General features: G+C 42.6%; 1 protein-coding gene across 2 annotated transcripts in view; it reads left to right on the top strand.

The window, feature by feature from the left end:
* The window catches only part of SPPL3 (signal peptide peptidase like 3), a 98,587-nt gene extending 74,838 nt beyond the window's left edge, over positions 1 to 23,749 (top strand). For both annotated transcript variants that reach the window (XM_055550598.1, XM_055550599.1), the window contains exons 3-11: positions 9,037 to 9,125; positions 11,149 to 11,268; positions 12,083 to 12,161; positions 13,055 to 13,167; positions 19,477 to 19,583; positions 20,064 to 20,227; positions 20,964 to 21,163; positions 22,374 to 22,483; positions 23,163 to 23,749. In XM_055550598.1, the coding sequence (XP_055406573.1) occupies positions 9,037 to 9,125; positions 11,149 to 11,268; positions 12,083 to 12,161; positions 13,055 to 13,167; positions 19,477 to 19,583; positions 20,064 to 20,227; positions 20,964 to 21,163; positions 22,374 to 22,483; positions 23,163 to 23,234 (1,054 nt within the window). In that variant the 3' untranslated portion in view covers positions 23,235 to 23,749. The remainder of the gene's footprint in view (positions 1 to 9,036; positions 9,126 to 11,148; positions 11,269 to 12,082; positions 12,162 to 13,054; positions 13,168 to 19,476; positions 19,584 to 20,063; positions 20,228 to 20,963; positions 21,164 to 22,373; positions 22,484 to 23,162) is intronic.
* The last annotated feature ends 386 nt before the right edge of the window (positions 23,750 to 24,135 follow it).

The following is a 24,135-nucleotide window of genomic DNA, read 5'->3' as shown; positions in this document are numbered from 1 at the left end:
AGTAACAAGCAAGTTTGGCCTTGGGAGTACAAATGAAGCAGGGCAAAGGCTAATAGAGTTTTAGAACTCACTGGTCATAGCAAACACCCTCTTCCAACAACACAAGAGAAGACTCTACACATGGACATCACCAGATGGTCAACACCAAAATCAGATTGATTAAATTCTTTGCAGCCAAAGATGGAGAGGAGAAGCTCTATGCAGTCAACAAAAACAAGACTGGGAGCTGACTGTGGCTCAGATCATGAACTCCTTATTGCAGAATTCAGACTTAAATTGAAGAAAGTAGGGAAAACCACTAGACCATTCAGATATGACCTAAATCAAATCCCTTACGATTATATAGTGGAAATGACAAACAGATTCAAGGGATTAGATGTGATAGAGTGCCTGAAGAACTATAGACAGGGGCATTGTACAGGACGCAGGGGTCAAGACCATCCCCAGAAAAAGAAATGCAAAAAGGCAAAATGGTTATCTGAGGAGGCCTTACAAATAGCTGAGAAGAGGAGAGAAGCAAAAGACAAAGGAGGAAAGGAACGATATACCCATTTGAATGCAGAGATCCAAAGAATAGCAAGGAGAGATAAGAAAACCTTCCTCAGTGATCAGTGCAAAGAAATAGAGGAAGACAATAGAATGGGAAAGACTGATGATCTCTTCAGGAAAATTAGAGATACCAAGGGAATATTTCATGCAAAGATGGGCACAATAAAGGACAGAAATATAATTTATTTCTAATATCCTTGATCTGCTATCAAGAAGAGGTGGTAAGAATACACAGAAGAGCTATACAAAAAAAGATCTTAATGACCCAAATAATCTCGATGGTGTGATCACCCACCTAGACCCAGACATCCTGGAGTCCCAAAGTCAAGCAGGCCTTAGGAAGCATCACTACAAACAAAGCTAGTGGAGGTGATAGAATTCCAGCTGAGCTATTTCGAATCCTAAAAGATGATACTGTGAAAGTCCTGCACTCAGTATGCCAGCAAATTTGGGAAACTGAGCAGCAGCCACAGGACTGGAAAAGGTCAGTTTTCATTCCAATCCCAAAGAAAGGCAATGCCAAAGAACGCTCAAACTACCACACAACTGCACTCATCTCACACGCTAGCAAAGTAATGCTCAAAATTCTCCAAGCCAAGCTTCAACAATACGTGAACCGTTAACTTTCAGATGTTGAAGCTGGATTTAGAAAAGGCAGAGGAACCAGAGATCAAATTGCCAACATCCATTGGATCACAGAAAAAGTGAGAGAATTCCAGAAAAACATCTGCTTTATTGACTACATCAAAGCCTTTGACTGTGCGGATCACAACAAACTGTGGAAAATTCTTAAAGAGATGGGAATTCCAGACCACCTGACCTGCCTCCTGTGAAATCTGTATGCAGGTGAGAAGCAACAGTTAGAACTGGACATGGAACAACAGACTGGTTCCAAATAGGGAAAGTCGTAAGTCAAGGTGTTGGATATTGGCAGCCTGCTTATTTAACTCATAGGCAGAGTACATCATGCAAAATGCTGGGCTGGAAGAAGCACAAGCAGGAATCAAGATTGCTGGGAGAAATATCAATAAACCTCAGATATGCAGATGACACTACCCTTATGGCAGAAAGCGAAGAAGAACTAAAGAGCCTCTTGAGTGAAAGAGGAGAGTGAAAAAGTTGGCTTAAAGCTAAACATTCAGAAAACTAAGGTCATGGCATCCAGTCCCATCACTTCATGGCAAATAGATGAGGAAACAGTGGAAACAGTGGCAGACTTTATTTTGGGGGGCTCCCAAATCACTGCAGATGGTGACTGCAGCCATGAAATTAAAAAACGCTTGCTCCTTGGAAGAAAAGTAATGATCATAGACAGCATATTAAAAAGCAGAGACATTACTTTGCCAACAAAGGTCCGTCTAGTCAAGGCTATGGTTTTTCCAGTAGTTGTGTATGGATGTGACACTTGGACTATAAAAAGAAAGCTGAGCGCCGAAGAATTGATGCTTTTGAACTGTGGTGTTAGAGAAGACTCTGGAGAGTCCCTTGGACTGCAAAGAGATCAAACCAGTCAATCCTAAAGGAAATCAGTCCTTAATATTCATTGGAAGGACTGATACTGAAGCTGAAGCTCTAATACATTGGCCACCTGATGCGAAGAACTGACTCATTGGAAAAAACCCTGATGCTGGGAAAGATTGAAGGTGGGAGAAGGGGATGACAGAGGATGAGATGGTTGGATGGCATCACCGATTCAATGGACATGAGTTTGAGTAAGCTCTGGGAATTAGTGATGGACAGGGTAGCCTGGCTTGCTGCAGTCCATGGGGTTGCAAAGAGTTGGATACGACTGAGTGACTAAACACATGTCATGATGTATTTATCACACACTGATGTGTGATGTGTTTATCTTTTGAATTGTTCTTTTGCCATCTCATATCCTGTCCTATCTTAAGAAAACATTTATAGAAATCTGAATTCATCGGATAGTGTGGGGAATGGTTATGTACATTGTAATGCATATGGACAAGTTCCTTGATATATATAACAGCCTCATCAGTTCCTTTTTCAAGGTTCCCTTTATAGAAACCACTCTATAATTTTTCTGGGAACACACATTTAGCTTACAGCAAAGTTCCACCATATAGTGTTTACCTTGACCAAGTGAATGCTCCCTTTCATTGTACTTCCTTCCAATATTAGAATGATCAAAAAACATGGTAGTCTTAAAATACTAAAATAAAAAATTCCATTTTGCCTTTCTTCTCCAGTATTCATAATTGTATTCCATTATCAGAATTCAAACAGGTGAACAAGTAAAACTTTTCAGTAAATGTGTTCTCAGCTCCCTTTTGCTTCCTGCAATTGTCAATTGTTTATTTTCAACTCTGCCCTGTTCAAAAGTATTTCAGACCATTAAGTTTTAAAAGCTGTGATGAGATAAGGTAACTTAGAATGGGGCCAAAGAAAAGGTATGGGTGGAGACAAAGTAGAGCCAAAAATAAGTCTAAAAATACATACCATAGTGGCCAGCACCCCTCCTGGTGGTCCACAGATACACAGTAAGCTTTCTAGCAGCCAACTTTCAGAAGAATGAAAGATATTTAAAACTTTACAATGTCCTGAATAAAAGAACCAAATTGTGTAGGTGAATTGCAGTTATTCTTGCTTTTAAGATCAGACATAGGTTTATCCCAAAGACCCTCAGAAGGAGGATGCAACGTTGTATTGCATAGCATTTCATAACAGATATTGATTGTTTGTTGACTGAATTATAGTACTCTTCAATATAACCTGGTGGCATTTCATGAAATTAGATTTCAGCAAAAGCAGTTTTGCCAAAATTGAGGAGACAAAACCAGTAGCAGAAAATTGTGGTCTAGATTGCTAGCTTACTGTGATCTAACGTTACACTTTATAATATCTAGAGAAATCAGTGCGTTATTAGTTCTTCAACTGCTTATTTCTGAATATTGATTTCTTGATAAACGTGGGCAGTGGTCCAGACATGTACTGTATGGCTGGCTGAATATAGGCCTCTTTGTCTTAACAGTTCTCACGGCACATTTGCATTTTTATCACAACCTAGGAACCTAAAACAGCCTAACTATAAGCCCACATTTCCCCTTGTCCCAAGCAAGCAGTGGAAGTTCTTATGGGCCCAGGACTTTCCCAGAAAATCCCCTGTAATTCAATCTGGTAAGTTGATTTCCTTAAGTTCTATTCTTTATAGCTGAATCAGTTTTAGCCTGAAAAAACATTTAGAGCAAATATCACTAGATCTCCACCTCCACCCCAATAAAACCTTAGTAAAGCACTCAGAGAATGTTAAACTACTTCCTGATGTAGTATTTGAATCAAACTATTGGGTTGGCAAAAAATTTGTTAGAGTTTTTCCATAAGATGTTATGGGAAAACCCAGATGAACTTTTTGGCTAACCCAATATATCAAAGTGACCCAAAAATGCACAGTGGGATTTGTACTTGTATATCAGCTTAAATTTGAAGAATGTTGATCAGTTGTCATTCTTTCTGACACTATTTATCTGGCAGATTCAGTTGTTGGTTATACCCCACCCAGTTCAAGATCAAAACTGTATCATCCGCCTGTAAAAGGTTGCTTTTCTTACTGCTTGTCCCTAGTAAGGCAGGAATTGAGCCAAAAATGGTATCAGATCAAGTTAACTCAAGGAGAAATATTTTGGCTTTTTTAAATAGAATTATTTTTGGCTGTGCTGGGTCTTCATTGCTTTACAAGGGCTTTCTCTCATTGCAGCAAGCGGGGGCTACTGTTGATTGCTGTGCGCTGGCTTCTCATTGCGGTGGCTTTTCCTTGGAGCAAGGTTCTAGGGTGCGTGGGCTCGGTCGTCGCAGCTCCTGGGCTCTAGAGCACTGGCCCAGTAGCTGTGGCGCACGGGTTTAGTTGCTCCTTGGCGTGTGGGACCTTCCCGGTCCAGGGATTGAATTCGTGTCTCCTGCATTGGCAGGTGGATTCTTATCCACTGTGCCACCAGGAAGTCCCTATTTTTTTTTTTTTTTTAATGTAAAGGAGTTGTATGTATTGATGTGGAAATATATCCTTGGCGTACTATTGAATGAAGAGCAATTTGTGAAATGGCAGCTGTGCAGTGTGGGTAGCCATTACTGGACCTCAGTCACAGTAGCCCGGCATCTGTTAAACCTAGGTCCACGGATCTTGTTTTAGAAAGCTGGAATACATGTATCTTCATGTTTGAGCAAATATATGGATCCTCACAGCCTCATTTAGCCAGACTTCTGTTTTGTGTGATAGTGACCAATGATAATGTTTGACAGGGCAAGGCCAAAAAAAAAAAAAGAAAAATTGACTACAGTGATAAATACAAAAGATTTTTTTCCCCTTATTTAAAATTCCTTATAAAAGATAATGGATTATATAAACAAAAATAATAATATAACATGGAGTTCATAATATGACATGTAAAAATAAAATGCACGGTAATAATAGTACAAGGGTTGAGAGGGAAATAAACGTAAACTGTTGTCAGGTTTTAATACTATAAATGAACTACTGCCATATAACTTGAAGGTAGACTGTGTTGATTAGAGATGTACACTATAAACTTTACAACAGCCACTAAAATAAAAGAACAAAGAGTTATAGCTAATAAGACAACAAAGGAAATAAAACAGAGTCATTAAAAAAATACTGTGTTAATCCAAAAGAAGGCAGGTACAGGGGAGCAACAACAAAAAACATAGTCTCCAACCTAATCATAACAAAAATCACATTAAATGAAATTGGCCTAAAAACCCCAATTAGAAGACAAGTGTTGGTAGAGTGCATAAAAAAGTAAGATCCAATTACATGATACTTACAGAAAGTACACTATAAAGCCATAAAAAGGATTTAGGGTAAAAGGTTGGGAAAAGATAAAACTTATACTCATCAAAAGAAAGCTGGAGTGGCTATACTGATGTCAGACAAAGCAACTTTGAGAGCAGGTAATATTACCACAGACAGAAACCCTTCTTTCATAATGATACAAGGGGTCAGTTAAGCAACAAGACATAATAATCCCTAATGTTTATGCATCTAACAGAAGATTTTCAAAATACATGAAGCAAAAGCTGATACAACTTCAAGGAAGAATAAAACAAATGCACAGATGTAGATAAAGATTCCAGTACCTCTCTCTCAATAATCGAAAGAACCAAGTCGGCAGAAAATCAGTAAGGTTATAGTCGCTTAAGCAATGTTCTCAACCAGGTCAAGCTGGCATTTATTGAACACTTCAGCAGTGTAATAATACACATGTTCCTCAAGTATATGTGAAATATTTACCAGGATAGGATGTGTTTGGGGACATTAAAAAAAAGTCTCAGTAAAAGGATTCAAGGCATACAAAGGATGAACGCTGATCTCTGTTAGTCAGCTGGGGTTGCCATAACAAAATACCACAGACTGGGCAACTTAAACAACAGAAATTTTTCCCATAGTTCTGGAGGGTGGAAATCCAAGGCCAGAGTGCCACCACAGTTGGGTTCTGGTGAGCCGTGTCTCCCTGCTTGAAGATGGACACCTTCTTACAAGGCGCTCATGTGCATGGTCTTTCTTGGGCGTATGGTTGCCCTGGAAGGGAGAGAGGGAAACAAGGAGTGAGGGGAGGAGAGAGATCTGTTAGAAGGATACACTTCTATTGGGAGGGCCCCACCCTCAAGACCTTAGGAAAATTACCTCCCAAAGGCACCATCACCAAATACCATCCACCACATTGAGGGTTAGGGCTTCCACAAATGAATCTTGTCTGGGAGCCAAACATTTGGTTCCTAACAAATCACAACTGGATTGAGCAGAGAAAGCTCTGGAGAAATCCAGATGTTTGGAAACAAAAAGTAACACTCTTCCATGTATCAAACAAGACATCAAGAAGGAATTGGAAAATATTTTGAATTAAAGTTGAAAACATACCAAATTTATGGACTGCTGCGAAAGCAAAGGGAATTGTAGCTCCACATACCTGGATTAGAATAAAGAAAAAGTTATCAATGATTTAAACCTTTTACCATTTCTGACTAAACCAGGAAAATGGAGCAAATGAAACTGTATTCAGTAGACAGAAGGAAAGAATAAAGATCAAAGCCAGAGTAAATCAAATAGATTTTCTCTGTGGAGAAAAATGGCTGAAACTAAAAGCTGATTAAAAGAAAAATCAATAAAGCTGGTACCCCTCTAGCCAGACTGACTTTGGGATGAAAAGAAGACACAGACTTAATGTCAGGGACGAGAGGTGACACTACGGGATGCACAGATATCAAAGGCTAATAAGGGATGACCGTAAACAACGTTATGCCAATCAGTTTGATGACTTAGATGAAATGGATAAATTTTTTGATGTATCTAAAAATCACAATCTATGCCCAAGGTCACTCAAGAGAAACAGGTAGCCTGAGTGGCCTGCACTCACTAAAGAAACTGAAAATGCCACAGTGTTTTCCGCAAAGGCTGCAGCAGTTGACAGCCCTGCCTGCAGTGTGTGATGCCTCACAGCCTTGCTGACCCTTGGTGGTTATCTGACGCTTTGGTCACAGCCCTCCTAATTGAGTGGTACCTCATTCTGATTTTGACTTATATTTCCCTGATGACTAGTGTTGTTAAAGAACTTTTCATGTTCTCACTGGCCATTTGCTTATCTTCTTTGGTGAGAGATTATTCACTGCCCACTTTTTATTTGGGTTGTCTATTATTGAATTGGAGGAGTTCTTTCTATATTCTGAACGTTCTCAGATACATGAGAGCACATATTTTATCCCATCTTTTGCGGTTGTCTTTTTTTTTTTTTGAAAGTGTTCCTTGGTGCTCACAAGGTTTTTAATTTTGTTGAAGTCCAATTTATCAATTTTTCAGTTGTGTTTTTTGGTGTCATAGGTAAGAATCCACTGCCAAATTCAAGGTCACAAAGATTTTGTCCCAAGTTTTATCATTTTAGCTCTCAAATTATTTAAATGTAGATTAATTAAAATGAAATGGAATGCAGAATTCAGTCCTTCAGTTGCACTCGCACGTTTCAAGTGTTAATGGGCTCATGTCTACCAAATAGGTCAGTACAGGCTACAGGGCATTTCCACCATCACAGGAAGTTGTTTTGGACACACAGACACTTGAAATGAAGCCGGCAGTAGAAAATGAGCTAAGGACTTGAATGGTTCAAACAAAGAGAAAGAAATGGTCAAGGTCAGTACATAAAATTGTTTAGTGGTTAAAGGATTCTAAATTAGGACATGCACAGCATTTTTAGTCCCCCAGATTGAATGTGTCTACTTTCTTCAGGTCTTGACTCAGAAATAGTACCGATGAGCCCTGCATGCCCCATTTAAAATTTCATATCTACCCTCTCCATTTCCTGCCTTTTTCCTTAGCTGTTACCATTAACATACCATATACAGTATTTAATTTTTCTTATTTATTGTCAGTCTCCCTGGTCCTCAAATATAAAATCCATGAAAGCCTTTTTTTCTCTCTACTTGTTTCTCTCCAGTGCCTAAAACACGCTCGGATACAGCAGTAACTCAATACATGTTGCTGTTGAGGGAGAGCTGATTCGGTGAAGAGAAACAAGTGCTCTTGATAGCTCATGGTGTACGATGTCGAATTTGTGATCTCCGAAGAAGATTTAGCTTTGGGACCAGGAACCGGGCTTGATCACTGAAGACCTTTTGTGTAGCAGAGTTTTATTAAAGTGAAAAAGGGACAGAGAAATCTGACACAGACCTCAGAAGGGGGACGGAGAGTGCCCCGTCCGTAGTCTTAGCAAGGCCTTACATACTTTCTACCAGACCTACTCCTACAGCATACATCTTAAGTTAACAAGATTAGAACTGACAATAGAAAGGTCTTACCAAACCCACTCTCACAGTATACAAGTTTTAAAATAACAAGATGAGTTAAGGAGAAACAAATTCTTGAGCAAGATATGTTGTTGTTATATAGTCATTGGTGCAGAATTTAAGGGAAAACATACATCCTTGAGCAAGATGAGTTGTTTTGTTGTGCAATCATCAGCTCTGGGCTTAAAGAAAAAAAAAAATGTTTGTCCTTTTCTCCTCCTTGAGAACTCCAGACCCCTGTCTCCTCCTTAAGAGCCCCAGACCCTTTTCTCTTCCTCGGGGACCCCAGACTTCTTATCCACCTGCCTAGGAATTGACTCTCACTCTCATGCACTGCTCTGAGAGTAAATTGGTCCACCCTTTTTGGAAGCAGTTGTGTGGTATGTAAAAGTTTCAAAATTGTGCTTGCCTTTTGACCCAGTATTTCTCCTTCTAGGTATTCCTCATACGGAAGTAATTAAAGATGTGCAGAGATATGGCTGGAATATCCAGCCACAGTGGAATGCTTTTTTATGCGTCAGGAAAACTCTTGAACTAGCATGAAGAACTTTGCAGAGCTGTTCAAAAGAAATCTTCCTTTCTTCCCTAGTGCTTTAACATTTAAAACTATGTCTCATTACTGACTTTTCTGATCTACTTCTTTCTTGAAACTAAAACTTACCTATACAATTTTCCCCACAGGTCCCTTAATATGGACTTTGAAAACCAAGATAAAGAGAAAGACAGTAACAGTTCTTCTGGGTCTTTCAATGGCAACAGCACCAATAATAGTAAGGCATTTTTTGACAATTAACTGTCTACATGTAGTGGTCTTAATTTGATTCTTTCTATAACCCCAATTGATAATTTACTGGGTTTAAGGATTACAGTTGATATAATAATACAGTTGAATCTGTATGGTATAATTTAAGTTTTATGTTCTGAATCTGAGCTACAGATTTCTTGTGAATTCCTTTTAACTGTGCCTCAAAGCTTGCAGCCAAGATTCTTTATTTTCTTAAAGACAAGCAAGATAGATGGGTATCTGTCTGCTTGTAGCTTCATTTAAGTCCTTTGGTGAGACTGATAATTTTGTAGGTGTTGATCATAAATTCATTTAGTGACTCTTAAAGATAGCTACTTGTAGTACTTGTAGAACTGTTGTATCTCCTCTGGTAGTTCAGATTTTAAAGGATGTTTGCTTTGAAGAAACATAAGTATGCTATATGGCAAGTGTTCAGCAGCATTATTCATAATAGCCAAAAAGTAGAAGCAACTCAAAGATCAGTAAACTAGTTAATGGGATAACAGCATACACTATGTCCACACAATGGAATACTATTCAGTATTAAAAAGAATGAATTACTGAAACATGCTCCAACATAGATGCACCTCAAAACATTGTTAAGTAAAAAAGGCCAGATGGAAAACTACGTATTTTAAGAATCCAATTATATGAAATTTCCAAAAAGACAAATAGAGACAGAAAATAGACTAGTGGTTTCCTGGGTCAAGAGATGGGAAGGAGAATTAACAGTTAACTGGCGTGAGGGATCTTCTTGAGATGAGGATATTCTAAAACTAGATTATAGTGAACCTTTCACAGTTGGTGCACGCTAAGTCACTTCAGTCGTGTCCAGCTCTTTGTGACCTTATGGACTGTAGCCCACCAGGCTCCTCCGTCAGTGGGATTCTCCTGGCAAGAATACTGGAGTGGGTTACTGTTTCCTCCTCCAGGGGACCTTCCGGACCCAGGAATCAAACCGCGGTCTCTTATGTCTCCTGCATTTGCAGGTGGATTCTTTACCACTAGTGCCACCTGGGTAGCTTCACACTTGATAAACTTACCAAAAAAATACTGAATTACTTAATACTGGTAAATTTTATGGAACGTGAATTGTACTAGAAAGTTGGTAATGCTTGTTATAGAAGGTACTAATTTAGAAATAAGGAGACTTGATAATATTAAGAGATTGATACTGGGTACCTACGATTCACCAGGACTTCCCTGGTGGCTCAGATGGTAAAGTGTCTATCTACAATGCGGGAGACCTGGGTTCAATCCCTGGGTCTGGAAGATTCCCTGGAGAAAGAAATGGCAACTCACTCCAGTACTCTTGCCTAGAAAATCCCATGGATGGAGGAGCTTGGTGCAGGCTACTGTCCATGGGGTGGCAAAGAGTTGGACACGACTGAGCGACTTCACTTTCACTTTTCTTTCACCATTCACTTGACATTTATTAGGTATTTTGAAAGTTGCAAAGAGAGTTAGTACTCAAGCTGTCGCATAGGCAGTGTGGCCAGAATACCCCCAAGGTGTTAATAAAGTGCTAAGACAGCAAATACCACTTTCCACCCTATACCTCGAGCAGGTGCTTTTTCTAATGGACCTTTACCATAGCCTCAGAGTCCCTTCTGAACCAGCATCTGCTGTCAGTAGGTCAGAGTAAGCACCAGTGGTGAAGTCATTTTGACCTCCATGTACAAATAGACTAGAGAGAAAGACGAGCCAAGATGGGCAACAGTGGGTGAAGTTAGTAAGGGGTTCTCCTGGAGAAGGTGAATTTGACATGAAACAGTGATCTTGGATCACTGGAAGAGCATAGCATACGGGCCCCTGCTATAGTGAAGGCACTACGGGGACAGCAGGGAGTACATAGTCGCGCTTCCTAGGAAAGAATCCGAGGGCCTTGGTGTTCTGTATCGTATGTACTAATCCCTAGAGCTGTCTGCACCTTGATGAGTTAATGTATTTCAGTCCATGGGCGCAGAGCCTGTTAACGTAAGCTGTTACTATGCTCCTTTCTCTTTCAGGCATCCAGACCATTGACTCTACCCAGGCCCTGTTCCTTCCGATTGGAGCATCTGTCTCTCTCCTAGTAATGTTCTTCTTCTTTGACTCAGTTCAAGTAGTTTTTACAATATGTACAGCAGGTAAATGAGTTCTGCTATCTAGTCTTAAGCTTAAAAGGAAATTTTTTAACGTTTTTAAAAATCACCATTCAAAAATTAAGATTTATACACCACTCTTTTGCAAGTTTTTCTTCCTAAGTCTTCTTTGTCCCCAAGTCTGCCTTTCCGCCCTCCTCCCCACCTCTCCCTGAACCACCTGATACCTCTGTCATCAGTTCTGACTCGCCAACTCAGTCTGGATGAAAGGCTAGGGTTTAAAAACTCAAGAACTTTGTGGCACCAGAGCAGAATTGCTTTGGCTTTGACTCCTTGTCTGATAAGTTACCAGAAGGTCCAGTTTGGTAGAGTCGTCGTTGGCAACCCTTACCCATGCATGTTTCTGCAGATAGGAACACTGAGAGCTAATCACAGTAATTTGACTGTCAGCTAGCTGATCAGTTTTCATGATGATTGATGGTGGACATGTATCAATGTAAAACATTAAAATGCTAGCCTTCAATATTGTAATTAGCCTCCAATTAAAATAAATTAATTTTAAAAATGCTAGCCTTGTTAGATCATACTCTGGCCTGCCGTTTATCGTTTCTTGTTGAGATAGATGAGAAAGAGAAAACCTGCCAGCGCTACCCCTACCTCAAACCAGGAGTGCAAAGTGGTTATCTATGTGCTGCTAAAGAAAGACACTGTTCTTTTCTCTAGTTAATTAATATTATTGTATGCACTTGTGGAGGAAAGTATTGTAGGCAATAATTATTTCTGTAAGTCATGCCATTTTTCTTATGATTAGTAAAACATTAAACAACAAAAAAATTAACCATACCTTTTCTTTCTCTAGTTCTTGCAACGATAGCTTTTGCTTTTCTTCTTCTCCCGATGTGCCAGTATTTAACAAGGCCTTGTTCACCTCAGAACAAGTAAGAACTTGGGATTCCTCTAAACTTATAAGTGTGTATGTTTTTTTTCTTCGTACTTGATAGCAATATTAAGAGTACATTTTCTGATATTGACTGAAGCACGAAAATGCCAGAAGACTAGAAAATGAGATGTTTGATTTTTTAAAACTGGAAAATGATACTTCTTTTTGCACCTTCTCATAGCAGAGGAAATCTAAACAAATCTTAGGAAGTCAGAGTCATTGCAGTATGCTTCCTTGCTTAGATTATTTAAAGATGAGCAGTTTTTTTTATCCCTTTTCTAGTTAATAGAATATGAAAATCGTGCTTGACTCAGACATTCTTTCCCTTTTGTCTCTGATGACCTAGATATATACTAGCCACTTAGGTTTAATTCTAGTGTTCACACCTTAACTCCTAAAGCTATTGCTTCATGGAAACAAAATGCTGTGCTAATGGAGATGCTATAAGTTCTTAGGAAATCAGTTGCTTGGGGTGGCTGATTTTCCCAGGAATTAGTGATAACCAAATAGATGGACTATCTTAATTTTATTCACCTTTGGTTAATGAATTGAATTATTGACTTTCCTCATTTTATTTTCCTCATAAGAATTAGAAATTTCTCTGTATTTAATTTTTCAAATATTGATATTATCACTTCAAACTTCCCAATACCCATGTTGGTATCTGGGATAAAAGGTACATTATCTAATGGGTGCAGAAATGTAATCCTTTTGAACTTTCTGTAGTTTCTTCCAAAGAAATTCGGGTATTTTGGGTTTCTGGGTATCTCGGTATTGCCTCCTATTTTACTCTGGCCATCGCAGATTCTGAACATGAAGAACCAAAGGAGAGTTTGCTTCCTGAACGTAACTTACTGTCTGTTAGTCCAGTCAGTGTTGTCTGTTTCCCAGGATCTCCTTTGGTTGCTGTGGACGTTTCACTGCCGCTGAGCTACTGTCCTTCTCTCTGTCTGTCATGCTCGTCCTCATCTGGGTTCTCACTGGCCATTGGCTTCTCATGGATGGTAAGTAACTACTGGGTGACAAGTTGAAATTGTAATATCATTTATGGTTAAATTTGTCCTCTTCCTCTACTTTCTGTGTTTTAGTAATATACTACTTCTGATTACCATGAATTATTAGGTGTCCAGAGATGGTGTTTTGTTATCAGTTTTTACCCACACTCTTAAGATATTTTCTAATAACAGCTTTTTTGAGATGTAATTCACATATCATACAATTTATATATTTGAAGTGTACAATTCAGTCGTTTTTAGTATGTTCAGAGTTGGGCAGCCACCACTTTAGAGCATTTTAACACCCACCCTCCAAAACCCACACCCATTAGCAGTCACTGCCCCGTTCCCCACCCCAGCCCCAGATATACCCTGGTCTACTTTGTGTTTCAGTGAATGTGTCTCTTACAGACATTTTGCAGAAATGACATCATGTATGACCTTTTTTGTCTCTTTCACTTAGCATACTGTTTTCAAGGTTCATCCATGTTGTACCATACATCAGTACTCCTCTGTGCCTTTTTATGGCCAGATATTGTTTAATTTTATAGATGCATCAGTTTTATTTATCCATTCATTAGTTGTTTTCACTATTTTGACTGTTGTGAATAATGCTACTGTGAGAAATGGAGTACAAATTTCTGTACTTTGTTAATATACATGGGCTTATACTATAATATATCTATATTATATATAAATATGAGGACTATATAATAGTGTATTGATATAAATACATGTCTATATCATTATATACAGGGTAATAATAGCTAACATTGAGCTGCTGAGTGTTTTACATGGATTTTTTCATGAAATCCTGAAAACAGCTCTTTGAAGTAGGTACTGTTGTTGTTCTTATTTTACAGAAGAGGAAATAATTTCAGAGAAGTGACTTTTAGTCTCTTCTTGATTTAAGACCCTGTAACCATCTTCACCTCCTTTTTCATTCATTCCTTCTCTCGTTTTCACAGTTCACTTTACTCATCTCATGAGAGTTTATCTGACTGCCTTGCCCCACGAAGTCTGTTCACCCTTTGCTTTCTTTTGATGTTTCAGAAGGGAAGGAAGTTGAAATACTACAGTCAGTTTTATGCTGTTTTAGCTCATCCATGTTGTAATGTGTATCAGCACTATCTAAAGAATTTTTTAAAGTGGGGAATTTGGAAAGCAGAGATATGGGTATGGGTGGCACTTCTTCCTCTAACCCATTCCAACAACCACAAGGCTAATCCAGGCCTTAGGACAGAGCTTTTTGAAGGCACTGCCAAGTCTGAGGGCTCCTCCTCTTGCCAGGCTCCGTGTCCTGCAGCTCGGAGGATGGCACGCCTGCAGCGGTGCTGTCTCAGCGCAGAGCAGGGTGTGGCCGTGAAGGGACAGCACAGGGCTTCTGCGGGGCGACACACTGCTCTCTGCTGAGTGTGGGGGTGGCTCTACACGTCTCTGCACATGTTCACACCCACAGAACTGCATGTCTGAAGCCAGACTGCTGTTTCTGCTGGTGATAATCTGTGAAACGTTAAATATATGTACTTACGATTTTATATAATTTGTTTGTATATATTTGAGGCTGTCCAGGTGCGGGTCAGAAAAGAATTTCCAGACACAGAGCATCTCAGAAGGGAAGGAGTTTATTAAGAACAAAGAGCAGAGATACTGTGGGCACTGTGAGCACAGTAGGCAGACCTCTGGACAGACCAGGGAGAGTTGACAGTATTCGTGAGTTAATAGCCAGTTTTTATAGCCTGAAGACAAAGTAGCTTCCCGCCAGAAGGCTGGCATTAGGTGTCAGGTTGGGGCGCTACAGGGTGTTTACCGGAGTGGGCATCTTTGCCTAACTGGGAGTCAGGAAGCCTGATAGTGATGATCAGGGGCTTTTGGCAACGGTTACAAAGGGGATCAATTAGCTTTGGAGGTGACCTTGGTTCTGGGCTCTGCTTCTGTGGCCGTGGTACAAGGCCTCGCACCTGCGGCCTGGGATATGACTCTGCATACTTGCTGTCATACTTGTTGTTGGGTGCCTTTTTTTTTTTTAAGTGCCTACTATAGACCAAGTATGGGAACTCAAAAGCAGTTCCTTGAGGTTGCAGATCAAGTTACCGTTTAGACTTACATACAGACCTTTAAATGACTCAGTAGGAAGTCAAGAGTCTCAATCACCAGGCCCAGTCTGTGTAGTGACGGACTGATCTCTTGACAGGCGTGGTCTCTTGTGGTAGTGCCATATATTGCCTGATTAAAAAAAAAAAATTAACTATGATCATTTGCTTCAGTACTGGAATACCCACTGCGCATATAAATATGCATTCTGAAGTGTAGTGTTTAGAATTTTTAAGTGGTTTATCGAACTGCTAAATTTCCCAGATTCAAGTATCTGTGCTTTCAGTATCCTTGTGGATTGGTGGTTGATAACTTAAGTGCTTCTGAAGGTTGATAAAGAATAAGTTGAGAAGAAGTTCCATCCACAGTCACAGCAGGGCTTGGCCAGATTATAGCAGAAGGGTAAGAACTGTTTTATAGAGACTAGAAGTTAGTAGTCGTAATGTAGCCATTAACCTGCATTTGACTTTTCCTAACATTAACTCCTGATTCCTTCCAAGGGCTGATTTGTTAACCAAGAGCAATATTGAAATTGAGCATGTAGGTGATTTTGAAAGACTTTAATAGAACCTAATTGGTCTTTAAAATATGTATTGTAGAAAATTAAGGAGTGTTGGTCCTGTTAATGATTAGAGTAGTGTCAGTAAGTCAGTCTCACAGCTGCTTTTGTGATTATAGCCCTTTAATCTCATCCAGTCCAGTGCTTCCTGATGAGGAAGCAAACAGCCATTTCTCCTCTACTACTTCTGAACAAAAACTTGATATAAAGGTTGGTTAGTTGGTTAAAATCTAAACTGAATTATTTCAGTCCCGTATAAATTGACAGTTTGGATGATTGTTAGCTACATATTAAGAGAAAATGTTCTGTGATGATGTCCTTAAATGACAGAGCCCTTTCCCATAAATGGCACCCCTAAGTTCATGAACACAGAGGAAAGCTCCAAGCACAACAGTTTCACCTAGACCTCTGGAAACCACAGTCACCTACCTGGGACTGGTTAGTCTCCATCCTGGCACTCAGAGCTGACGTGGTGATGGTGATGCTTGAACAACCTTGGAGCTTCTGGCCCCTGGGTAGTCTGAGGCTCTCTGTAATCCCACTCCATACTGTCGGTGGCTCTGCTTCAGTGGAGCTGGGGCTTCCCAGGTGGCTCAGTGGTAAAGAATCCACCTGCCAGCACAGGAGACATGAGTTCAATCCCTGGGTTGGAAAGATCCCCTGGAGAAGGAAATGGCAGCCCACTCCTGTATTGTTGCCTAGGAAATCCCATGGACACAGGAGCCTGGCAGGCTACAGTCCATGGGGCCACAAAGGAGTCAGACACGACTGAGCAACTAAACAACAACTGGACACACATGATACTGTTTACAGGTTTTGCTAAGGATTTGAAGTTTACTAAGCTGCTGACCCAGTTTTTAAAAGACTAGGTTCCTCTCAAAACAGCAAGCAGCGTATCCTTCATACTCCATTCTCTCCTCTCCTCGAGCATTACGTAGGACCGGAAAATACCAAAGTAGCGTGCCTCTAAAAAAGAAGAGGTTGGCATGAGGGAAGGTGATGTTCTTTTCCAGATAAATTGATTTGCACAGCCATCTGAAGCTCAGTTTTGAGAGCAGTCAGCTGAATGGTCTGTACTGCACGGCTGCAGGTAGGGTGGGGAGAGCCCTATTAGACTCTGTAGCAAAGTGGGGGCAGCAGCTCTCCACACGCTGTTCTACAGGGACGGGGCCATCTCCCCACGGGATTCTTGCCTCTAGACTAGAGTCAGTACAAATTGGCCATAAAGGACAAGCTTTATTTTCCCAGAGACCAGGATCAGAAACAAATTTCCATTGTGAAATGTACCTAATAGTTGACATTTTTTGAGTGTTCATCTAGGCTCCCCAAACCCTTAGTGGCCCTAACTTGTAAACTTATATCATTTTCTATCATTTTTGCTACTTCCCCAAATGATAAGGATCTCTTACTGGTTATACTGGTTAAATTGTCCTTGTGACCAAGTTTACAGTTTTCCCTAAAAAGAGAGAGAGCCTTTGAGCTTTTAGTTGTTTGTTTCTCATATATATCATTGTCTGATATGTTTGTGACTTGTTTTCTGCTGTTACAGAAAAGCTAGCTTGCTAGCCACACATCTGTAACATTCTGAAATATGTTCTCCCCTGACATGCAAACTGTCTTTCCAGACTTCTGTGCAGAATCAGGTATCATTTTGTAGGTAGTGATAATGTGGATTTCTTTTAAATGAGTGTTTTTTCAATTAAATCCTATTCTTTGAAGTTAATTTACAGTGAAAACAGAATGATAAATATGGTTATTTTAAAGGGTGAGGCTTGAAGCTTGTTTTCAGAGTTGTTCTGAGAAGCAGTAATATTAAGAAGGTACTTTATAGAGTTTTCTTGAACTAAATCTATAGCTTCTTTTTTACCTACTCAGTTTCCTACTCTTAACAAATTAACCTTTTAAATTTGGAAGGACTTGAAAGAATTTGACCAGTAAGTGGTGTGGTATGTTACAAAGGCTGATGAATCTTGTACACACATTCCTCATGTTCAAGGACCATTGAGCCAGGTTCATACTCTACTTCCCCTGAGCAGTTCAGGGCCTAGAAGAGCCCTGACAGATAGATGTCTCCTTTTATAGCTCTTCCTATTTGCCTAGGATTAGAAAATGGTCAATCCCAGAAATCTAGCAGTTGATCTTTTTTTTTTGTTTGGTTTGGTTTTAAAATGCTAGACTCTGGCGCTTGGTCCACATCCAGATTAGCTTTGCGGAAGCCTTTGTCTTAGATGTGAGCACTGCTTAAGACCTTCCAGGTTACACAGTCCTTTTAGAGAACATTGCGTCTTGGCTTGGTGTCCTTTTCTTTGTTCCTGGCCCTCCTGGTTGAGAAGGAGAAAGTGATCGAGAGTCTATCAATAGTATATTAAAAATAATTATAACTAAATGGCAGAGATTAATAATTTACCTCTCTAACATTTTTGATTAATTTACATTTAACCAGAAGTTAAGTCTGTTGGTAAATCTATTAGGGAAAGTCTTGGGTTTTCTCAGGCAGCATGCAGTGAGGGAAAGTTGTCAGCTCTATTCCTTAGAAGAACCCAGAAGAGGAGGTAAGATTTTTTAAGGATGACTTGAGTGAAAGAATGAAGAAAAAGAAAGGCCAACCGGATGAATACTTGAGAGTGTGTTTTGGGGCTGTGACCGGCTGGTGGCGCTATTCGGTTGGTGGGCATTGAACTTATTGTCATTGGACTTGTGCTGAGAACCTTCTCTGTAGTAGTCAGACGGGATGCACGCTGCCTTTTCAGACATGGAACTTGGGAGTTTGGTGGGGAGACTTGGTTGGCACGGTTGGAAGGAGGTTATCGCTCAACTCAGATGGGGAGGAGGATCAGTGGAGGAATAGGAACACAAGAGGAAACTTGGGGCCAGGCCCCTGCAGCATAGCCTGTGTGTGAGTCGTGCCTCCTCAGTCAGAAGTGATCCATCACAGAGAAGGGGACCTCGTGACTTGAGGCAGGGGATGATTTTTGACAAGGGCAGTGAAGAGTGTAAGCGGGGGAGAGAGAAAACAGGAAAGGATACACACAGCAAAGCAGGAAGTGTGGGGAATCTGGACCGAGATGTGCAGTGGTGGTAAAGAGGAGCACCCCAGATGGTAGCAGCAGCCTGTGCACGCGTGAGGAAGGTTGTGTTAAGTTGAAAAGGAACGCAGGGTTTCTTGCTTCGAAGATGAGCAATAGGATGACATTGTGTGGAGTCATGAGAAACCCTGTCATTGAGCAGTTCTGTCTTGTCCCCTTTACTATAGACCCAGGTGGAGAGGATGAGCATAAAGGAGTGACTTGACTGGAACAGTGTCCTTAAGGAAGTGAAGAAGATGTGCTCTAGGGTGTGGCTTTAAAGGAGTAAGGGCAATGCAGTGAAGTAGTGGGGGAGGCAGGAGACAGAGCTGGGAGAGCTGGGCTTGGCCTAGAGCTTTATCATTCAAAACAGCCCTGGGGGTCTTAGTTGACCACCATCGCCAGCATAAGGCAAGGGGTTTTCCCAAATACCAGGAGGTCAGAATGGGCTGAGGTGGGCACATTGCACTCGTGGAGTATAAGCACCTCACCTGGGGCGTAGGGCTGAGGGACTTACAAGCTCTGTTAGGTTTCCGAGCTGAATAGCGTGTGGAGGGAGGCTGTGCATGTGCTCCACTCTGACCGCCGTCTCCTCCCCAGCCCTGGCCATGGGTCTCTGTGTCGCCATGATCGCCTTCGTCCGCCTGCCCAGCCTCAAGGTCTCCTGCCTGCTGCTCTCAGGGCTTCTCATCTACGATGTCTTTTGGGTGAGTGTTCCCCCAGAGCTGCTGCTCTCCTTCGGGTCTGACTGGAACATTCACTCCTGAAAATGTACTCGGTACGCCAAGTCTGCTGGCCAGGGTACCTCCTGTCCAAGACCACTCCTCCGGGCCAGCACTGTACCTGTTGGAACATGAGCGGGCCTGTGTGCACGGAGACTTGTCAGAGTAGAGAGTCCGTGGGTGACTCTTGGGTGAGGAGGGAGCACAAGGCTCTCTGCCCTGGAGAGAAGCAAGGCTCTCAACCCTGGAGCATGGCCAGCTGTGCGCTCAGGGCTCCCTCTCTGGGTGTGGAGAGAAGAAATCTGCAACACATACAAGAGCAGAGATCTTCTGTTTCCTCAAAGCGTACAGTCTGAAAAGCCTGATGCTGCAGTCCTGAGACTCTGCTTTCAGAAACAAAGAGGGCTGGTGGTGGGGTCAGGGTGCCTCTAGCTCCCTCTGGTAAAGGTGACTCTCCCCTGGCAGGTGTTTTTCTCCGCCTACATCTTTAATAGCAACGTCATGGTGAAGGTGGCCACGCAGCCGGCTGACAATCCCCTTGACGTCCTATCCCGGAAGCTCCACCTGGGGCCCAACGTTGGGCGCGATGTCCCGCGCCTGTCTCTGCCTGGAAAACTGGTCTTCCCTAGGTAGGACTGGGCCTCGTCTCGGGAGGGTGAGGACCCCACCCTCCTCTGCCCCTCCGTCCCCGCTTGGTTGTCGTTGTCATCAGCATTCTGATGGGGACCAGGAAAGGGTTGTGAATCGTCTCCATCTTACAGATGACAGGACAGGAGTACTGACAACTTCCAGAGATGGGTCATTAAGTGATGCGGATGCAGCTTTTTAATAATTGATTAATGTTATCAAACAGCCATACATTACTGCTGTACTGCAGTTTAAAGTTGGCTAGAGGGGATTAACAGGAGGATCTGGGTCTTTTTTTTTTTTTACTTTTCAGACATTTGTAAAAATGTGCTAATGCTAAAATTACAGAGTCCCTGGAACTATAATCTTGGAAAAATTAATGTGCTGCTTTCATCTCCCATGTCTGGTAGTAGTCGGGTGCTTACGGGAAATCTCAGCAGTGAATGTGTGACACATGGTGAGCTGACATCTCTAGAGGCGGCAGCACCATGCGGAGCTTCAGCAGCCGCTTAGGTGGTGCTGTCCCACAGCGCTGGCTGCTGCAGACCATTCTTCCAGTACTCTAGTGGCGCTCAGTCTCCACACTCCTCTAACAGCTAGTGCTGTCAAACCAGTAGCGATTGCCATCAGCCGTCAGATGAATTCTTTTTGGCTTCTTAAAAAGCGAACAGACCTTGAGCAGGAGGAGGTGTGGGGTTGTAGAGGGTGAAGCCCCTGACGTGTGACACTGCGTTCCAGCTCCACAGGCAGCCACTTCTCTATGTTGGGCATCGGAGACATCGTGATGCCTGGACTCCTGTTGTGCTTTGTCCTGCGTTATGACAACTACAAGAAGCAAGCCAGCGGTGACTCCTGCGGTGCCTCCGGACCCGCCAACATCTCCGGGCGCATGCAGAAGGTTTCCTACTTTCATTGCACCCTCATTGGATACTTTGTAGGTAAGAGGACCTGGGAGGCTGCATGCGATCCCCTCCCTGACTATCTTCCAAGCCCCGGAGTTAACCCAGATCTTGCAGCTACAGATGCTGGAGGAAGAAGAGCAGTCACTCTAGTCGTTGCTATAAACAACCACAAAGGGGAAGGAAACTCCTGACCCTGAGGTGAGGCCAGCAGCCTCATTCCCTATCCAATAATAGTGTGTTTGAAGGACATTGTAGGAAAAGTGTGGTCGGGCCTCAGAGCTGAGAACACCTACCACACGGTGATGGAGCAGTGTGTGTGCTTAATTACATCTTCAGCGTGAGTTTAATGGATGTCATGTTTATTTCCTCTGCTGTTTGACAGATATTTGCCTTCATCTGCTCTGACATTTCCATCACCTCTCACCTGGACTCTCCCATGGCTAGTGTTTCTCTAGCCAGCTCTGTTTTGGCTGGACAGGGAGAGACGGTTGTATGTCTGCCCTGCGTGAGCTGTGACAGCGAGGGGAGAGGAGCACCTTGCTCACCTCAGTGCCTCCTGCTGAGGGAGCCCTGCACAGTTCCATGGCGCTTTCCTAGGCCTGCGCTCATTTCCACTCCAGCAGCTCCCAGTGGGCCAGGGCCACTGCCCTGAGGCTTGAGATGTGCAAGGCCACATGGCTGTCATAAGCAGCAGGGCTAGAACTTGAACCCAGGTCTTTTGCCTCCAAGTCTGTCCTCATCCAGCTTCCCAGTGGCACTAGTGGTAAAGAGCCCACCTCCTGCCAATTCAGGAGACATTAGAGATGCGTGTTCCACCCTGGGTCGGGAAGCAGCCCACTCCAGTATTCTCGCCTGGAGAATCCCATGGACAGAGGAGCCTGGCGGGCTACAGTCCATGGGGTCACAAAGAGTCAGACACGACTGATGCAGCTTAGCACGTCCACACGCCTGTCATCATCATATATATAGGAGACGGGGAGACCAGGCACATTTGGGGCCGAAATGAGGTCTGGAACCAGGGACTTGGGCCACTTACAGGTCCTTGGAATTCTAAGTTTTTAAAAAGCTGTGCTGCTCCCTGTTTCTTTCCCTGCTCAAGCTAGGCAAGTCACTCCCTACCACTGGAGGGAGCGTCACATTAGAGCTGCACAGTCTCAGGGCCATGCTGCGAAGCCGTCAGGTGGCAGAGGCCTCCTCCCGCGGGCTTGCTGCTTGGAGTTACTCACCAGCGTTTCTCTCCCTGCAGGTCTGCTCACCGCGACTGTGGCGTCTCGGGTTCACCGAGCGGCCCAGCCTGCCCTTCTCTATTTGGTGCCATTTACCTTATTGCCACTCCTCACGATGGCCTATTTAAAGGTGAGAAAGGCAGGTATAAGCCAGTGGAAATGATAAAATGGCATTGACCCTGGACTTGGCTAGGTATTTCCCTTGCTTGAGGTATTCCCCTAAGCTCTTCATCTTGGGATCTGTGTGTTTTTGCTAACCTGCTACTAGCAACCTCTTCCAGATTTTTAACAGCCATTGGCTGAAAATACTAATGAGTTAGACCCCTCACCACCTAGTCATGGATTAGTTAACTGAAATCCCTAAAACCCTGCTGCAGAGACTTCCTGTTTCTCTTAAAAGCAGCATGCTATTGCCACCTAATAGCTCTTTTAGTACTCTGCATTAAAGACTGGAAATAAGAAATGTAAAACCTGAGGGCCCTATCTGATTCACAAGGTTTATACTGTCACTCACATTTTACAGACTAGGAAGCAGACACAGAGGTTAAGTATGAGCCTGGATCATATGACTCACAAGTGGTTGAACTGCCCCCAGGACCGAGTCAGAGCCCTTTCTGCTCGGGGTGCCAAGAGCCCTTCTAGCAAGTTCTTCAAAGAACTGGGAGGTTACTTTTCAATGAGTAAAATGTGAATGTTCTTTGATTCTGCACAGAATCAATCTGCTCTGAGGTCAGGAGTCAGGAAGGGCTTGTACATAGATAGGTGTGCCTCGATCTGAAACATGTGGCTGAAGTCGTTGTCTTTCCCAGGGTGACCTACGGCGAATGTGGTCTGAGCCATTCCACTCCAAGTCCAGCAGCTCCCGATTCCTGGAAGTATGATGGATCACAGCGGGCGACCAGAATGGCCTCTCAGTCCTTCTCTGTCAACGTGTGGCTTGTTTCCTCTTAGAGCTGGCCTGGTACTTGGAGATGCACCTGTGTAAGGACTGCCGTGTGCCCAGATTTTGCATTTTCGGGAGCGAGGTGCTGGAGCCTGCGTGGTTCCTTCTCTTCCTGCCGCCGGAGAGGTGGAGCCCCTCCTGGAGTGACAGGTCCTCCCCCACCCCCCAGCGCACCTCCCTCCCCCGTTTTTATGGATCTGCACCGGACTGTTACCTGCGGGGGATGGAGATGCGGCTGTTGACACTGACAACGGCAAGCAGTCGTTCTGTACCTTTGACACTAAAAGGATGGAAACCTTAGCAAACTGGTTTCTTCAGTGAACCCTCAAGAACTTTGGGACCAGTTTCCTACGGGGGACTCAGTTTCAGAGAACTGAGACAGAAGCTCTTCTGTCGTTATATTCTTCTTTCCTTTTTTTGGATTTATTAAATATTTTCTGTGGTGTGAAGTGACTTATTAAATCCACAGACATTGAGTGACTTCTTACAACATACACATAAGAATTTGTTGTAATGAGTTCATGTCCACCCAGACGTCGTGTTGGCAGTGAACGAGGGCACGGTTTTTATACGTACATACACACCCACATGCACATAGATATATATGAATAAACAGAAATTAAAACCCGCTAAGCTCATGCTGTGTAGCGGACAGGGGCTTGCTGTAATTTCTAGCATGTAGAGCAGTTCCCGCTGGCTTCCTTGTATACAGACAAGCTGCTGTCTCTCCCTCCACGACTGAACGTGCAGTTAAAAACCAGTATAGTATTTGTACTGATAGACTCATGGACTATAGGGGACTCTCATTTGGTTTTGATCAGTGTAGCAAATTAGGGATG

Source organism: Bubalus kerabau, chromosome 16 (genome assembly GCF_029407905.1).
Source record: "Bubalus kerabau isolate K-KA32 ecotype Philippines breed swamp buffalo chromosome 16, PCC_UOA_SB_1v2, whole genome shotgun sequence".
In the NCBI taxonomy this organism is placed as follows: domain Eukaryota; kingdom Metazoa; phylum Chordata; class Mammalia; order Artiodactyla; family Bovidae; genus Bubalus; species Bubalus kerabau.
Note: the sequence above shows the minus strand (reverse complement) of the source record. Positions and strands in the feature narration are given on the sequence as shown.